The following is an 18,203-nucleotide window of genomic DNA, read 5'->3' on the forward strand; positions in this document are numbered from 1 at the left end:
TAGCTGAAGAAGTAGATGTAGAAAAGAAGGGTGGGCTAAAGAAGGCTGATGCAGTCTTAGTTTCTGGCAAGAGAGTGAAGTCTGCACTTGGATCAAAAGGATGGAGATACCCTTTGCAACGCTGCTTTATTCTCAGGCCAAATAATTGTAATTGATATTTTAATTTGCATAGGTGGATTTAACGGGGCTATAGCCTCTCCTTGGCTCTCCTGCAGTTGACCCATGACATTCAGAGATAACAGTAATGCAGTCTGGAGCAAGTTCCCTCTTCAAGTCTAGGTAGGAGCTGGATCCAATTCTGAATCTCCATCACTGTACTTCAGACAGAAAAGGTCCTGCCTGCTGGAGTAGGGGCAGTCTTTCTTGTGTTGAGCTGTTTCCACATGTCCATAACAGCTAGACAGAATTTCTACTTTGTTTTTTTCTTGGTCTCCCTTTTTGTGAGTACTGGAGACTCTTTCACATTGAATCCATGTCTGCAACTAAAAAGTAGAATTATTTGCTGAACAGTTGTGTATTGATCAGTTCAGCTGTAACCTTGTTTGGTTTGGCAGAAGAGAAGATGAATAAGCAAACAAAACAGTACTAGCAATCACCCAGAGCTGTAGGCAAACTCCCCTGCTTTAAGTCTTTGACAGAATTGGAGTCAAGCCTGTTAAATTGACTTCCAGGCAGTTTTCATTCATGTCTGTGTGTGGCTGCTTTTGATCTCTTGTCTAATTAATTAGTATTCTTTACCTTTGACAATCAGTGGAGGACATAACATTTGGTAGAATCTTAAATAATGAGGTAGCTGTGAAGCTTCAGACCTGCAGCAAACCTGTTGCCCAGCAGAAAAGGGCGAAAAATAGGACAAAACCTCAAAATAGCTGGGCAGAAAAGCTTCTTATAAAACCAGAAGGAGGCTGTGGCAAGTCTGCCAAAAGTGCTGCAGCATACATTGAAGACTGCAGCACTGGGATGCTGTCAGACAGCTGGAGGGAATGTGTTGTGAGCTGTGTCCCTGAGTCTGAGAGCTCAGCTGCTGGATGGGGTGTTGGTTAGAGCTGTCTTTGCCAGCTGTGGAGTAGCTCTTGTAGTGGATAGTGGGAATCTTGTGGAATGCTTGGCTTCAGACCTGGTGTGACTACTATGTTGTGTCACTCTTGGTATTGAAAGAGGAGTCAGGGTGGTGCTGATGTTTGGTGTTGCCAGGTCCCTGTGAGACAAGCTGCTGTCCTCCTGTACCCAGAGCTGCTGGGTACTGGTCCTGAGTGCCATACACTAATCCAGCCTTCAGGTTACAAGGGGGTGGGTTACTGTTCTGCAGCCAGCCGCTACAGCCTGGGACAAACAGAGATGTAATGTGATGCTTTATCCTACAGTTACTATTTGAGGATCTGGCATCAGCAATAGGTCTGATATGGCATTTTCCTTCAAGCCTCCAGGTAGTGAGATATCTGTTTATTCCCCGTCTTTCAAGAGAAGCCATGTGATAGGAGCCTTTTCTCCCAAAAATTCCTTTGTGTACCCCACTCTATCTAGGATCAGCCTGTGCTCATGCATGCTTTTGTAATTCCTCCTTTCTGTCAGGCACCTGGAACAGGGCTGGACTTTGCAGCTGAGCTCAATGTAGGAGCACGTTGCTGCATCCTCGTTTGGCTACAGGACTCCCTGTCCCAGAAGGAGCACAGTCTGTGCCTCCTCTTGCAGCCCTTCCAGTGCCAGGACCTGTGACAGGCAGTACCCACTTTCCACACTCAGGGGTGAATCAAAGTTGAAGTCTGGTGGCCCTTGGTAAAAGTTTGCTGCTGTTTATAAAAACAAAACAACACAAGCCAGAAAACCTCAACCAACCCAAACCAAATCCCCAAAAGCTGCAGCAGGAAGTCTTGACTTGTTTAGACTACTAAATGGTTTTTAATATCTAGATTGAATTAAGAATTTTTCAAGGGAATGGTCCAACTGAAATGAAACATTATGGGATGTGTTTCACAAATTTGCTCACAGGAAATCTGTAGAGAAAGGGACTATATGAGAGGAGGCAGATGCCTTTCCCCAGAAAGAGCAGCCTGAGGATCTCCTTAGGATGTGGGAACCCATCATGCTTTGAGTTGAGCAGAAAACTGAGTTCAGTTCAGAGGCGAGCTGGTAACTCTATTCTTCCTTCCCATTCTCACCTTCAAATTTGCAGGGTTGGGTCCAGGAAAGTCATAGGATCATAGAATTTAGGTTTGAAAGGGACCTTTAGAGGTCATCTAGTCCAACCCACCCTGCAGTGAACAGTGAACAACTAAACCAGTTTGCTCATCTATCACCCCTCTGGACAAGCTGTTCCAGTGCTTTACCACATTACTTTCTGTTTTAAAAAAATTGTAATTTGAATCTATTCTCTTTTAGCTTAAAGCCATTCCTCCCATTACCTACTACAAAAGGCCCTACTAAAAAGTTTGTCCCCATCTTTCTTGTAAGTCGCTGTTAAGTATTGAAAAGCCACAGTAAGGTCTCCTGGAGTCTTTTCTTCTCCAGGCTCAGCTCTCAGCCTGTCCTTATATGAGAGGTGTTCCAGTCCTCTGGTCATTTTTGTGGTTCTTCTCTGGACCTGCTCTAACAGGTCCATGTCTTTCCTTACCTGAGGATTCTACACCTGGATGCAGTACACCAGGTGGGGGTCTCACCAGAAGTGTATTGTTCTGTATTCTTTTATGATGCTCTATATTTGGAATAATACTGAGGGTTTGTCCAAAGGACAAAAAGACTTTTCTGAAAAAAAGCCAGCAATTGGGATCAACCAGTGTATTGGTAGGCATGGGGAACAGACTTATTTTCTTTATATTTTTAGTCTTTCACAGGACTGTATGGTAAAGAAAATCACTTTGTTTCTCTCAGCTTGCACCTTTTCCTAAAAATACAAGTTAATAGTGTTCTATTTTCTCCCTTATAGATAATAGGAGTTGGGTATTAAATAATTACTATATTAAAGAAAAGAAAAAAAAAAAAAAAGGGATAATGTGAAAGGTGCTGTGTTCTACACCAATCCTTACCTGTCCTGGTTTGGGCACTCTTCTCCCAAGACCACACACGAACCTTCCCTCAAGATGGTAAAGCCCACAAACACACGCTGTGCTGCCTCTGCAGTGTGATGCTCCTGCTCAAAGTCCCACAGCTGGTTCCATGAATGGGACATGAGCTCAGCTGATGCTGTGGTATGTGCTCACACAGAAAGTTAAGGATGTGATTGTGGCAAAAACTGCCAGATGCTACTGGCTCCACTCCTGTGTCCTTGTTTACACTGTTCCAGGTGCTGGGCAAGCCTGGTTCTTACAGAAAGAGGAAAGCAAAACAGGGCAGCGGTGGAAAGAAATGCTCTCAGAATGGTTTGTAGAAGGAAATGGGATGGAGTTCATGTAAGCATCTCTTCAGTGGCATATTTTACATTTCCCTATCCCCCCCCTTTTTTTTGTTTCGAACATCAGAATGCTTTTACATGCAAATTCTTTGATTACTAATTACCTTTGGACTCTGACCATTGAGTACCACAGCATGACACACAATTGTGTTAACTGTAAGGAACTTTACAGCTTAACTGATGGTGAAGTTTGGGATAGTTTTTAGTGCAAGAATGAATTGCAGGACCCTTATTATGGACTGAAGAAGGCTACTTGCTTGCACTGTGTAGGCAGTGTACATGTGCTCTCCCCACCAGTGATAGAAAACCCTGGAGAGGGGTTTCATACTGTATGTGATGCTGCAGTGGTGTGAGTGAGCTGTAAATGAAGTTGGGTACTGTGGGTAGGGCAAGTAGTTAGGAAGCTTCTGTCCCACACTGTCTCACACAACTGGTGTGGCAGGTCCAGGCACTGCCTGTGCAGTGTTTCTTGGGGGCCAGAAGTATTAGCTGAGTCCTCAGGAGCATTCATGTTAGTGTGGATTCTTGCTGTTGCCAAAAATGTTAGTGATGAAGAAAGTGAGAGCAGGGAAATGGGAATGCTTTTATCTTTGCAAGGCTGCAATGAAAATTCTTGTTAAGTGCAAAAGCACTTAACTGCCCTTGAAATTTCCCTGTACTGGATTCCCCAGGCTATGAGCAGGGAAAGGTAGGGCTTTTTGGAGGAGTCCTGCAAGTTTGTTGCTGTTTGGGATGCCTGAAAAAACATATTAAGGAAAACTACATAGTACATGCTTCTTACTGCTGCCATCCTAGTTCCAGGGCAAATATTCCAGTTCCCTCAAAAGGAAAGTGCCATCATGCCTGTCACAAAAGCTACAGGAGTTGCTGTTTTAATGATCATATTAGTCATACCTGATTTTAACCTGCCTTAAGAGATTCCCTGGCTGTCCTCAATCCTTGAGTGTGTCAGTTGGATTTTTAAATTGGGAGGCAAACTGGTAATAATCTCATGTAGCTGCCTGGTTTGTTCCTTTGTGCTTTGATCTCATTAACCAGTATGTGAACTAAAGTAAAGTTGCTTTTTAAAAGAAAAAAAGTGGGGGAGGAGGAGGCCAGGAAAGCATTCCCATGGTGAGGGTCATAAACTTGCAGTTTATGTGCAAAGAAATGGAAGCAAGAGAATAAGCATGACTGCTTTATTTAATAACAGAGCTAAACACTCAGGTAGAGCTCTGCAAGTGGGAAGCTTTGACAGGTTTAGAAAGCTATTGGATGCTAGTAAAATAGAGGCGTGTTGCAAAGCTCTCAGTACCTCAGCTATTTTGGAACATGTAGGCCTTTTCTCAACTTGAAACTCTGCAACCTGCTGGGGTTTGCACATTAGCTGAGAAAGGAGGGGGACGGCAGGGAGCACGGGTGCCCAAAAGCCTGTGTACCTGCAGGTAGCAGCCTGCTTTCTGCTCTACCTGCTCTGGATCTCTCCAGTTACACCTCCTAGCAACCAGTGCCTTGGTGCAGCAACACCACTGGCCTGTGAGCCAAGTCCTGAGCTTGCATAAGAACAAGGGGGGGGGAGTGGGGACTGAATAGCAAAGTCTGGGATGAAAATGAGATACCAGCCGCCTCAGCTGAGCTCCACCCTCTCTAAGAATCTCAAAACAGGCACTGTGTCTCCTGGCAACCTTGACACAAATCACAGAGTTTAACTTAAAAGAAGTACATACAGTCCAAAGGACATATTCCATCACCAGGTGTGAACAACAGGGAGTCACTCCTTTTCCTCTTTCTGGAAGACCTGGCACTGCAGATGGTCTTGGGTTTCACTCAGTGTCAGAAGGCAACGAGTTAAAGGTGGTAGAGCATCGTGTTAGGATAGCTAAGAAGTGCCTAGAAATGGTGTGTTTTGTTTATTGTAAGCATGCCCTGACTATTGCTTAGGAACCAGATGTAGGACTTGGCCCCCTCCCTGCTGCACTGGAAGATATGCCCTGCAACACATGCACACATCAGCCTGTTGTGCACCTGAATCTGGTTCTTTCAGCTGGCAGCCAAGGACTGACAGAGCTGATACCAGCCAATTTCTTCTTACCTTTGGGTCAGTTGTTATGCCTTTGCAATGCTGACTTATTACATTTTAGGAAGTACTCTTAGTCTTGGACTCTAACCTGGCAACGTTTCTCTGTGACAGGAGATACAGTTTTATACAAGACAGCAAAACTGAGTTTTACTGCAATTGCTTCGCTTTCCAGGAAAGCTGTCTTTTCAGATTTCCTGACAACTGATGCTCATTAACTACTCTGAAGAAGAATTTCAATGCATTTAAAATACTATGCTGAGATAAAGCACAAGTAAATGTTCATCCTTTGTTGAAGGCAGAGCTGTCACAAGTCTTCTAAAAAGGTAACATGGGCAGAATTGAACTTTGCCAATCTGGCAATGTCTGAGCTGTTCCTTCTGTGAGAAGTGGCAAACTAGGAGAGGGAGCTGGCATGAGCAGTGGATATTTGGGCCTGGGAGCTGCAGCAGGCTTCCTGTGCATTGTGGTGTGGACAGTTGTGGGGAGAAGCAGGCCCCCCCTGCCTCTTCTTTCAGCATCTGCCAGCCTGACCTTGTAGGGTGCTGAATAGGCAAGGCTGGCAGGAGGCTTTAGTGCCTTTTTGTAGATCTGGCAGCCTGCTGCCCAAGGCAACTGTGAGCTTTGCCCATGCTTACAGGAGTGGAAAACAACTGGCTATTTGAGCAAGTGATTCTTTAACTTCATGCTTTCCAAGAAGCATTTTTTTTTTCTGTGTGTGTGTTTGGTGTGAGGTTTTTTGTTTGTTGTGCTGGGTTTTTGTTTGGTTGGTTGGGTTTTTTTGTTTTTTTCTGTTTGACACTCTTGCAGAGATATGGCCTGGATTATGCTTACTGAAGCATTTGAGGGGAAAAGCTGCTCCAGTTCCTTTGCTGCAGTGGGGACTTTTGCTGCCTGCTCTGGAATGCAGGAGAGATCAATAATGGGTCAATGGACCCTGGAGGGATCTGCCCAGTACCTTACCCCATGTGTGACCATCAAGGGAGGTGGTGGTTGCAGGGGGCTGGCAGACAGGGTTTAATTTCATTGCTTTTTTGTTTTGCTCCTTTGAATGCTGCCATTTTAATATTGATACACTTTGTGCTCATGGTAAAACAGTTAAAGCCCTGTGGCATCAGCCATGAGCTGTCATGTTGGTCTGCCCCAGATGATTAGTTTGATGTATGGATCTTTATCCCTGCTCTTCAGTTGCTCAGGCACAATGAGGGAATACTTGGGCTGTGCATGCTGCTGGAAATAGAGGCGTTGGCCAAATGCTTGAAAGAAGGTTATATTTTTCCTTTGGGACTTGGTTTTAAAGGAAGACACATATTCAGCTTTTCAGGCTTCATGGCATGGTGTCAACTGCTCTTGCAGAGAAGTTGGCACAAACCTGAAGTGTAGAGCCAGATTTCTCTGTGTAATTCCAGCTGGGTCTGCAAATCTCTGCAAGGAGCTGCTTGATCCCAGGAGGGTGCCTTCAGAGAGCTCCCATCTTCTCTTGTTATACCATTGGGCACGAAAGCTGAATTTGCTCAGCACTTGATGGCAGATTTGATTATTCTGGAGTATTTTTATTGTAAACTTTGCTTCTCTATCTTTTTCTTGCCTTTTCCTCTAAACTGTTCTTTGCCTGTTTTTAAAATTTTTAATTTTTTTTTCCTTGAACTTGTTTTTCATTGCTTTCTCTTCCCCTGTATGTCTGTCTTTTCTCTAAGGTGTTTGCCTTGGGCTTTGTTGTTCATGGGCAAAAAGGAAGCATCCCTTACATATGGGCTGTGTATGTGCATAAATAAACAAAGCAGGAATTTACTGTTGGTATAACTGAATTCATAGCACTCTTATTCAAGAATCATTTTACTTGACCACTGATTATGACAGAAAAAGAAGGGCTAATAATGCATTAGGGTAATTCTATATAAAAATGTCTCAATAATTGTGATAATGCAATTAAAACTGTAATATATTTCTTTGTTTCTGTTTGGTTTTTCTGGTGTTATGCTCACCCTTATGCTGCTCCTCTGGATCTTAAAGTCAGTTGTTGAGGGTAAACCTTCATCTTTGTAGCCCTTCTCTGGGAAGAGTATGATGTGAGTTTTACTGGATTCTTCCTTACTCCAACTCCAGGGTTCCTCTGGGTAATTTTTTATTTGTTTGCTAATACACTTGCACGTCACACTTGTACAACTCCACAATGCTTCTGGAATTCACTATATAGGGTGTCTTTAATGCATGTTGGATAATTTTTCTTTGTTTTATTTGCTACCCCTAAAAGCTGGTTTTTTTCAGCTCCAGGTCTGTATTTTTTTTTTTTTAATAGACAGTGGGTGAATGGTTTGCATCAGTTTGGTCTCCAATGGCAAGCATGTACCTCCTCTCTTATCATCCCATTCCTGTACTCCTCTGCACTGTGTCCTGTTTCTCCACTTCTCAAGGTCTCTGCTCTCCTACCATGTCTGCATTTTTCTCCCCTATGCAGTCATTAGTGGTAAATATCTCAATCTACATAAAATAGCTGTTGGTTAATGTAGTTTATATAAAACTATGGTTGTACTCCACGAAAGATAAACAGAATTAAAACAAATCATCTATAGACACCTGGTCAGTTAGAGAAATTGCTGTTACAGCTCAACCAAGCAAAGCAGAGCTACAAGCAGGTCAAGAAAAGTTCAGAGCATGCAAACCCAGGAAGCCCAAGGCCTTTGAGACTTAGTGAAAAGCTTGTGGCCTGTTGCTGAAAATGGCAAATCTGGGGCTGTCAGCCAGATACTGATTGAAGACGGACTGGATCTTGAGAGCCTGTGGAGGGGTGGAGCACAACTGGGGAGCAAGAGATCCCCAAAGCAGGTGTCTTGGCTGGTCTGTGAGGACAGATAGTTGTTCTTTTCTCCTTTTTGATCTGCCTGGGACATCTGTTTTGGGAGATCTCAGCATATGGAAACAGGTCCTTTCCCAAGAATTAACATAGTATGCTGGGATTTTGTAGTGTTCATCCTGGAAAAAGTTGCATCCTCTGTCTTGCATGTAAACTGGTTTTGAGCCATGTTCTGGCTGCTTGTTTCAGCTCTCTTGGGCACACCAGCCTAGAACCAGCCAGGTGCTGCTCAAGGCTCCATTTCCTAGTGCTTCTCAGACTTTCTTGTCTGTCTGGTCAGCACATATTCTGGTCATTAACTATCTCAGTGATCCTTTTGTTCCTCCAGCCTACCTATCATCAGTTGCCCATTGCTCTAACCCCTGGGGCTGCTGCTCATCTATAATATTCCATGGTTGTTTGCCAAGAATGCTGGAATAAAATGCAGCTCTGCAGCTCCTAGCTCTGTTGATTTGATACTTCATGTAGGTGTATTGCTGGCATTGCTTCCCTGCCCCGAGGGAAGTGAGTGGTTTTGGAGAGGGAGGGAGAAATGTACACTCTCTGTGCGTGTAAATGTTATCATCAGCCGTGAGACATATGTATATATGCATGTGTCTGTGTATATACCTACATATATGTGTGTGTGTGTGTGTGTGTGTCTGTACAGGCATTTGTCATCAGTGCCCTGTCTCTTTTGAAGCTTGTCAGATGTGCAGACTGACAGACATTTCAGTCTGTATAAGTACAGCTGCTGCTTTGCTTGGCTTCATTTTTCTACCTACCTTTGCTGCAGGCTGGAGGACAGGTGGAATATTCTGCAATGCAGCAGAGATGGTCTGTCCCTGGTTTTGCTAGGACAGGGTTTTATTCCTGGCTTCTCATTCATGAGGTTTTTTTTTTTTCCCCCTCTCCTGGCTTTGACTTGTTGAAGGGAATGGGGTTGTTTTGAAGGTGAAGTTCCTGCTGAATCACTGGTGACTAGGTAGCCCTGAGCCATAACAATTAACTGGAAACATTTTCATCTTCCTTGCAACTGTAATGATTGCCAGTTAGTAAGCTGGTTTAAATTTCATGGTTTTCCTCTGAGGCCTTTTTTCCCCTCTGCTTTCCCTGCATGCACTTCTTGCCCAAGTCTTTCACAATCTGTGTCTGGCTTAGCTCTTTGCCTCCCAGAAAAGGTGCCTGCTTATTGTGCAGCTCTGTAAAAAGGCATCATTCTCCTGAGGGCACTATTGCCATGTCTCTGGCTCCAGTGTGGCTCTTCTGGAGTTGTGTACAACTTTACCCTGTGGGAGATGGGACCTAGGCTGTCTTTCCCCTCTGCATCCATTTATGTGAAGTGTTTTCCTGAGTCATCACCCTGCCTTATATTTTCCCAGTGTCAGAAGGGTTGCAAATTTTAAAAATCCTCCTCTTCTTCTGCTCTGCCTTCTTAAAAATAGACCTTGAAATAGCATGAAAACCTCCAGTGGTAGGTTAAGGATTTTCCACATGCAATAGCTGCAGGGGGTTGAGGATATGTTGTAGTGAGATCAGCTGGACTTGCTAGAAATCACTGTAGCCGGCCCATGTGGACAGGCAGCACCTTCACTCTAGGAGGAGGCAGGAAGGAAAATTGCAGTTTCTCTTCTGTGGTCCTGATAAAGCTGAAACTTTAGTGGTTCCTTGTGTATACAAGATGAGAGGCCTTGATTGATGTTACAGTCACAATCTCTGCTTGTTATTGGATCTTTTTATCTGTTCACGTGTTGAGGGTTTTTTTAAAGTATTTTTAAAGTGTTTTGGGTGCCATTTCTGCATCTGTTCTCTGCCTTCTGTAGCTTGAGGTTAGAGACACAGCTGGTTGCTCTAAAGATATAGTTTGGCAGGTGTAAAGGGGCTGCTGAGAGCAGCCAATGGAAGCTGTCAGCTGTGTGTGGCAGGAGTTGGTGTTGGCGCTCTGTAGGCAGGGCAGGAACTGAGGAGAAGCTTTCTGGGCACTCAGCCCTGTCCCCTCATCTGCAGCAGGGCCTGTTCAGGCAGACAGGCACAAACCACATTGGCAGCAGAAGATCATGGGGATGGTAGCATCCCTGCCAGATGACTGGGAGAGAAAGGTACCTGTTTTTCTGGATGTCATCTGGTCACATAGGTATTGGTGGAGATTTTGCAGGACCCTCAGCTTTGAGGGTCAGTTAGTGTAGTGGACAAGGTGAATTCAGTAGGCTGAAATGGTGGTGAGAACAGAGGCTGCCCTTGTCTGTTTGGGAAGTATCCCTATAAATCCTTGTCAGTTCAGCTCTGCTGCAATTTCCTCTGCTGCTTTCTCTCCTCTAGGTGTGGGTGCACACTGTTTTAAGATATCTCTGAAAGCCAGTTTTCTGGAGGCTGAAAAAAGAATCTGGACAAGTATCTTAATATATGCCCTGTTCTTCCCTAGGACTGGACTCTAGGAGGCAAGAAATTGGACTTTAGTTTGTCACAGCTCTTCCTGTGGTTTTTGGAGCAAAGCCTATTGTGTGATGTGTTTGAGCTCCCACTCCTGCAGATTTGGGGTGCTATGAAGACTTTTAAATACAGCAAGTCTGTCCCTGGTTGGCAATCAGAAATTTCTATGCTATTAGTTTAGTGACACTAAATATATCACTGACTTTCTTTTTCACAGTGGGTTTATTGGTCAGTATTTGTGGCTTTTCATTAGCCTGCATTGGTTTCTGAAGCGTGAATTTAGCTGCACCTCTCAGGCTCCCACCTTTTTAGTTTTCTCTATCACAGATTGGTACCAGGAGCTCTGGAGGCATTTCTGCTCAGGCAGTGGCACTCAGCTCTTAACCTCTTAACAGATAGATCTTTCTTCTCAGCATGCATGTCATTAATACAGTTTGCATGAAAATACCGATTCAGTTACATAGTCAGTGTGCACATCCTCTCATCACTGTTAACCCACTCCCAGTACTGGCTGTGAATTAAAGAAGCTTTTTGGCAGGAAGAATTACCACACAGAAAATTAACACCAGCTTCTGTAGACACTGCTTTGCTCTGATCAAGCTTCCCATGGCAACCAGTGCAGTGTAAAAAAGATTTTGTTCTTATCAAAGTCTTTTTTTTCCCCCATGCATTTAGTGCATAGGAAGCTATTGCACTCTGATTTGAAAAGCTTCGGGTGGGAGGAAGAGAGCAAAGTATGAGCCAGAAATTGAGAAATGGAGCAATTTTGAAGGGATGTGACTGTTTGCTCTTTTCATTTATTCTCACAGTGGCATGAAAGGAATATATTGGGGGGGGGGGGGTAGAAAGAAAGCTAATGTTTGTTTTGATGTCTTATTGGATTTTTCTTTCCTCTGTACAGCATCCTCTTTATGGCATGGGCTCCATGCATTTGGGAGAGGATGATTTGACACATAAATTTTGCTTACAGTAATGTGTCCCATGAGACAGGGCAATGCTGAGTTGGTTGGTAGCTTGGAAAAGAATGCTACTGCAGCCTTTTAATTTTCCCAAACTCCTTGTAGGGGGAGCCTTAGAGGAAGGAAAAGGGAAAACAGACTTCTGCAGAAGTTTGTTTTATGTCAGCTTCATGAGGAAAAAAATGGCTGGGGTAAGGCAGCTGATAATAGAGGGATGTTCTGGGAAACAGGAGGACAATGAGAAGAGTAAAATGTCCAAAAAACTATGATTTGGTAAGTGCAGAAGTGAAGCCAGTAGGCGAAAAGTCGGAAGTAAAGGTGGGCGGGGCTGCATGGAGTGACCCACTGCCACTTAGTGAGTCAGATACTGTGTGTAAACGTGGTACTGACATCTGATTCCTCTCCACTCCTTATATGATATTTAGCCTAGGAAATTTGCTTATATTTTATATTTTGTGTGTCTTTTTGCTTTTGCTGGAGCCAATGGAAACTACAGTGACATTCTATGTCTACCCCCTCCTTTCCTCTTCCTCTCCCTCCTCCCTCCCTGTTTTTCATCTGCATCTATGATGCACAGTTGTGAACATATAAGATAGTGCCTTCTTGGAGGTTTGGAAAGCTCTGCAAGGAACCTTTCTTGTTGGCTGATACAAATAGGCTCCCTGATGGACAATGCTCATGTTGCCAGTAAAAACCTTTGCCACTGCTGTGAAAGCTAATTCTGTCCTTCCCTTGTGTTACCTGGATGTCTCACAAGAAAGAGGCATACTGGGAAAGATTGCCCAGCCAAGCTATTTATAAAACTTGCTTGCATCAGGAAGATGTGCTTAGTGGTTGTGAGGTGGCACCATGGACCTAGAAATTCCTTTCAATATGTATTCCATTGCCAACAGCCTCTGCAAGGAACCAGCATGCAAACAAGCAGGACACTTGATCTCAGCTGGCTGATATATGGTTTGTACAGCAGCAATCCATAGAGCAGCAAGTAGTTTCTATAAATGTCTTGGAAATCAGAATATACTTGTGGATTAAAAAGGTGCTGTCTTCATCAAACCTTGTCTGCAGCTGCAGAGGAGGTAAGGTTTGTGCTGAAACAAGAGTACTGACAATGTTGATGTTCACAACAGCTAATGTGTGCTAGGCTCTGTAGGTCTCATGTGTGGCATTTCTGGAGCTAGCCTTAGTTTGCATGTTGACGCTAGCTTTCAAAAATATTTCTTCAGACAAAGGTGTCTTGAACACTTGAATTTGTTTTGAAAGCTTAATTTTGGGAAAGGGGTGGAGTGAGCAGAACAGGTGATGTGGCCATAGTGGAACTTTAGGTTTGAAGTACTTTGCTTTGTCTTCATGAACAGTTGGAAGCTGTGAATAAGATCAGTGCTCTCTTATCATGCATTCTTTCCTATCCCTCTGGCTGTAAAATACTGAATGCAGCCTTATAAAAGAGACAAAGGCAGAGGATGGTTAGATGGGTATATGCTCTTTGATGCAACTAATTTTCCCTTATAGTTATTTTTAATATTTTGACTACTGTAATATTAAAGCATGCATAAATGGAAAGGGGTAGATACTTTGACTCTCTCGAGGGTGTCTTACTGGACCAGGCAGCAGTGTGGAGTAGGTGGGTCAGCAACCTGATCATTCAGTGTCTCCATTCTGTTTATTTTGCTAGACTGATTTCCTTTGCTAAAATGGAGCATGCCCAGAGTATTAATGGGCTCTGAACTGCCTTATTTAGGAAGCTGCTGCTGGACCGAGCTGAGCTGTGAGTGTCTGAGCAGGCAATAGAGGCTACTCTGTGTCACTGAACTCCTTAGGTTGTAAAAGAACCTGAAATCATGGACCTTTAACCTACCTCTGCCAAGTCACCACTGAACCACGTCCCTGTGTGCCACATCTCTGCTTCTTTTAAATACCTCTGGGGATGGCAATTCAAATTCAACTACTTCTTTGGGAAGCCTGTTCCAGTGCTTGACAAGCTTTTCTGTGAAAAAATATTTCCTAATATCCAGTCTAAACCTTCCTGATGCAACTTTTGAGGCTGTTCTCTAACACTCTGAAGAGATTAAAGAACTAGAAATAGTTTTTGCTTGTTGTGGAAATGTGCTCTTTGGGATGGAATGGACTAGATGGATGGACAAAATGCTTTTTAAGCATTTTGAGATGGAGATAGTTTACAAACTTGGATGCCCCTGACTCCCAGAACAGGATCTGTGTGCCACAGTATGATTGATGGTTTGTGGTTTGCCGTCTTGCTGAATAGGGTGTCCTTGGAGTTGGCTGAAATCTTCATTGCCCTTGTGAGTGGAGAGGAGAGGAATGGTGGAAAATCAGCACGGGACAGCATTGCAGTAGGGTAGCTTTGTTGGGTAGGAGATAATTTAAGAAAGCAAGTTCAGAAGACTAATCCTGGCTAAATGGCTTTGTTGGCAAGAGCATCATAGCTAATTACTAAGTTATATTAATTATTAAGTGACAAATCAAAATATCTTCTTTTGCTGAGTTTGAGTTAAAAGTATTTTCATGTTTCATGGTATGAATTAGTGCTTGCTCACCAGTAAGGAGATACTGTGATTTATCTCCCTATCCCTTCAGTTAGTGTTTGTAAATTATGGGCCAAACTCAGTGAATCAAGCATAGAGTTGTCTTAAGGCAACATTGAAATATCCACATTTGTGATGGCTGCTCTGGCACCAGGTGCTGTGCGGTTCTTGGAGTGTTTTGTTGATTTGCTTTGGTGTGTGAGCTGGGTGGTGGCTCTTGCCTCCCCTGCAGGCTCTGAATTTGGTCAAGGTGCTGGCACACAGGCTGTTCTGGGGTGCCACTGAGCTAAAATTTATGATTTTAAGTGGCTAAAAGTTCTGTCCTGTAAGTTAATAATAGCAAAGCCCTGGACCTTTGTGGCTCACCACACTATTCTAGGAAGTGGCTTGTTTGCTTGCCTGGTTTGAAGATCATAGTTTGTGTTTTGTGTCTTTCATCTGGCTTTTAAACTGTGTTCGCTTGTCTGAAGTCCTGTTTTTCTACTGAGTTCCTTACAATAAAATAGAAACTTAAATTTAAGAGCTGCATAGGAAAGACTTTGCCAAGATTTCGTCTCTTCCCTTATTCTCACTGGTTTCTTGAAGCTTATTTTAAGCACAGTTCATCCTAGTTGTAACTCTGCAGGATTTTGGTTCATTAACCCTATCCAACTGCACATAATGGGGTTCTGCTGTGCTTTTATGATTAGCTGGAGGCTCGGGATTAGATAGGTTTTCACATCTGCTAACTTCCTATTTCATATCTTGTTATTTGCAAGGCTTAACCTTCCCTGACTTGTTAATGGATCACGAACCACCTGCTTCTTTGCAATAATCCCTCAGATAGCATAGCTATGACTTGAAACTCTCCAGTTTGGTTCCCCAGGGTAAAAAGTGGAAAAGGATCAATCCTGGTTTGAACAAAATGCTTATCTACAGCTTCTCTGCTCTTCCACAAGGTTACATCTCCAGCCATGGCTATCCGCCTTTTAACTGTCAAGAAAGTTTGGTGCATTTATTACCTTGGCCTTCAAGGTAAGGCATGAATGGATAGGGGTGTGTGAAATGGCATGGCTTGAGAGAATAATCTAAAGGAGGGGAGGGCATATCCCATGCATCCTTGATGTTTTGGATGCTGGTTTTGCGCTAGCATTGTTAATGGAGTGTGGCAGGTTCAGCCAGGACTCTCAGCTCAAGGTATTGGTGTGTCACTCCTCTTTTCTACCCTATTTTCCATTTCAAAATTTACAGTCCTTCTGGCAGTGTAGCCAGGTCAGACCAAGGGAAAGGTCAGCTGCCAGGGCTCAGTGAGGAGATGTCAGAGACATTGCAGGGCCCTGTCAACCCTGAGCTATGCCTGTAGCACTGCTGGCCCCTCCTGCTGCTGGGGATGTGGGGTGGGGCCTGGAAGGATGTGGCTCTTGTTCTAGGCAGCGTGGTGCCAATGTGTGCTTTGTCCTGTGCATGAGTGTGCACCACCTCTCTTGAAATGTTGTTGAGGTCTTTAGGAGAGGTTCTGCCGTGGATTTCTGTGATGCCCCAGCTTTCTGCTTGGCTGTTTCAGGCCATCTCCTCTAGTCCTTTTTTCCAGGCCAACTCTACTTCTCCTGTGTGTCCTGCATGTTTCTCCCAGTAATTGATGTCTGTAAGCTGCTATGTGTTGCAAGCAAGTCCCAGCATGACGGTGATGTAAGTGAAATACTCAGTGCAGGAAAGGCTGCTGGCAGTGGAGCAGGGACATCCTGCAGTGCTCTCCCAACACTGCAGTGAAGGAGGAGCTGGGACTTTCCAAACTCCAGCAGTGTGTTCTTGTAGAGGGACAGGCAAAACTCAAAGTTTTTATTTTAGAAGTGAAGTGAAAAATAGGGCACAAGGTCATCAGAGTGATTGTTACTCTATCTTTTTATTCCTGTAACAGCATATTCTGTTACTGGTTGCTACTTTGTCTTGTGGTACAAGACAAATGCTGTTACATGGAGATTTAAAAATGGTGTATAGGTGTTTGTGGGAAGTGGGGAAGGCTGCAGTACCTGTGACTCCTGTCGGTCTAGTTGTGGTGGGCTGAGGCACCAAGGCAATGTGCTGTGGGCAAGAGTAGTGGGAGATGGGGTCTCTTCTCCTTCCTTCCCCCTCCAGTCAGCAATAGAGGTATTTTGTTCCCAGTGGAGGTAATTATATTGCTTACTAGGAGCTTAGTATTGCTTGTTTTTGTAGTTCAGCTTACTGAGAGGTATCTGCAAGGCCCCTGTTGTTTATGCAGATAGACTTCTTAGGTCAATAGTTTTTTGGCACTGTATGTTTCACTTCCCAACCAGCTAGTCACTTCTTGTGCTATACTCCTTGCTTTCTGTCCTGTCTGTTGATAAGGTGAGGCACAGAAATTTGGTGCCTTTAATTCCCTTCATCCTCCCCAAAATCTTTCCAAAAGATCCCCTCTTTCCTTCTACCCTGCTGTCTTACTCTTACACCAGGCACTCTGGTTTGGTGCCCAGTTCACAGGGTCACTTTTATAGCAAGGGACATAATCCATTAGGGCTTTGCACAAGAATTCATGGTAAACCTTTCTGTCCAGGTTGGACAATCAGACTCAGGGCTCCTGGAAGGTGGAAAGGTAATTATTTATGATACTAGCAAATGGTATTCCTCAACATGGGAAAGACTTACGATTTTCCTCTGGACTGTTATTTTGCTTTCTGTTTTCTAGTTAACCTCATCTCAGTCTGAGATTACAGGATAAAACAGCTTTTTGAGGCTACTTTTGTTTCTTGTTTTTAGCTTTCCCAGCAAGGATAGCTCTTTGTTATCTTTATGCATGTAGTGATGTAATCTCTCTTTGTTTTTCTGTTTCCTCTGTCTAGGTGTGTTGTTGTGCTATTCAACCCTAGAAAAAATAAGCAACATCATATTCTAAACAGCTCCAGGTGAGTAAAGCTTTAACTGGATTTACTTTCTGTGAGGTGAATTCAAGACTTTTATGGCCTGACCGAAGTGCAGGGACTGCTGTTGCTCCAGGCTAAATCCCCTCCAGTTAGAGTTGCCTTGGCTGGTTTGACTCCAGCTCCTTCTCTCATGAGGTGCTATTGCTGTCAAAGTACCACCTCATAAACGTTGTGGTCCCAAGAGGATCTGCTAATGGTCATGACGTGGAGGGGCTCTTACTACAGCTTCTGGTAGTAAGTCAGTCTGACTTTTTTTTTTTTTTTTCTCCACCTAAAATGATGACCTCGTTATTGAAGCCAGCAGTGTGACATGGTCCTGCACCTGGAATAAAGGTGCAGTGATGAACCTCAACTTTGGGAGCTTTGCTGCTGCTGTGGGCTGCTGTTTGAGACTTGGGCAACAAGGAATCCCTATGGCAAAGCAAAACCATTATGTCAGCCTATTATGGGTGACTTTAGCATCTTTTCAGTTCATCCCAACCTACTCCCCAGTCATGATGTATTGAAATGAAGTCACATGTTGGAAATGTTTCTCACTGTTATTTTATCTGTTTTAGGAAAACAATTACAGCACTTGCTTTCTCTCCAGATGGAAAATATTTGGTTACAGGAGAGGTAAGTGTGAAAGGAGAGGGGGTGCACCTTCTCCATTACATTTTGAAGCAGGGCAGAGGGACTTAGAAGAAAAAGGCAGTTTTCAAACAGAGAAGCGAGTTTCAGTGTTGCCTCACTGTTCAGTGGACCTGCTGGCTTATGGGTGGTGGGTGCTTCTGCTAGGAGTTTCTCAACACATCAGCTTGGGGGATGGGTCTTCTGGGGTGGTATCTGTGGGCTGAAGGTAGAGTGAAAATAAGCAAAAGGACATGCAGCATTGTTCTACTCTAGCATCAATAAAGAGTACTTGGATGGTCCTGAATCTTGGCCTGAGCTTAGCATTGTCCCTGTAGGATTTCAGGAAGTAACTGAAGCCAGAAATAGTGTTGTGGGTGAAATGAAAAGTGCACGAGGAGTGGAGTTTAAGGAATAGTCACAGAAGATACTGTTGCCTGTGGTTTGGCATTGTTTGGCTGGGGGCA

At 43.8% G+C, this 18,203-nt stretch overlaps 1 protein-coding gene across 5 annotated transcripts in view; it reads left to right on the forward strand.

Moving 5' to 3' along the window:
* Positions 1–18,203, forward strand: part of MAPKBP1 (mitogen-activated protein kinase binding protein 1) — a 98,821-nt gene that overhangs the window by 35,140 nt on the left and 45,478 nt on the right. For all 5 annotated transcript variants that reach the window (XM_019007043.2, XM_015631364.3, XM_015631360.3 and 2 more), the window contains exons 4-5: positions 17,047–17,109; positions 17,685–17,742. In XM_019007043.2, the coding sequence (XP_018862588.1) occupies positions 17,047–17,109; positions 17,685–17,742 (121 nt within the window). The remainder of the gene's footprint in view (positions 1–17,046; positions 17,110–17,684; positions 17,743–18,203) is intronic.

Source organism: Parus major, chromosome 5 (genome assembly GCF_001522545.3).
Source record: "Parus major isolate Abel chromosome 5, Parus_major1.1, whole genome shotgun sequence".
In the NCBI taxonomy this organism is placed as follows: domain Eukaryota; kingdom Metazoa; phylum Chordata; class Aves; order Passeriformes; family Paridae; genus Parus; species Parus major.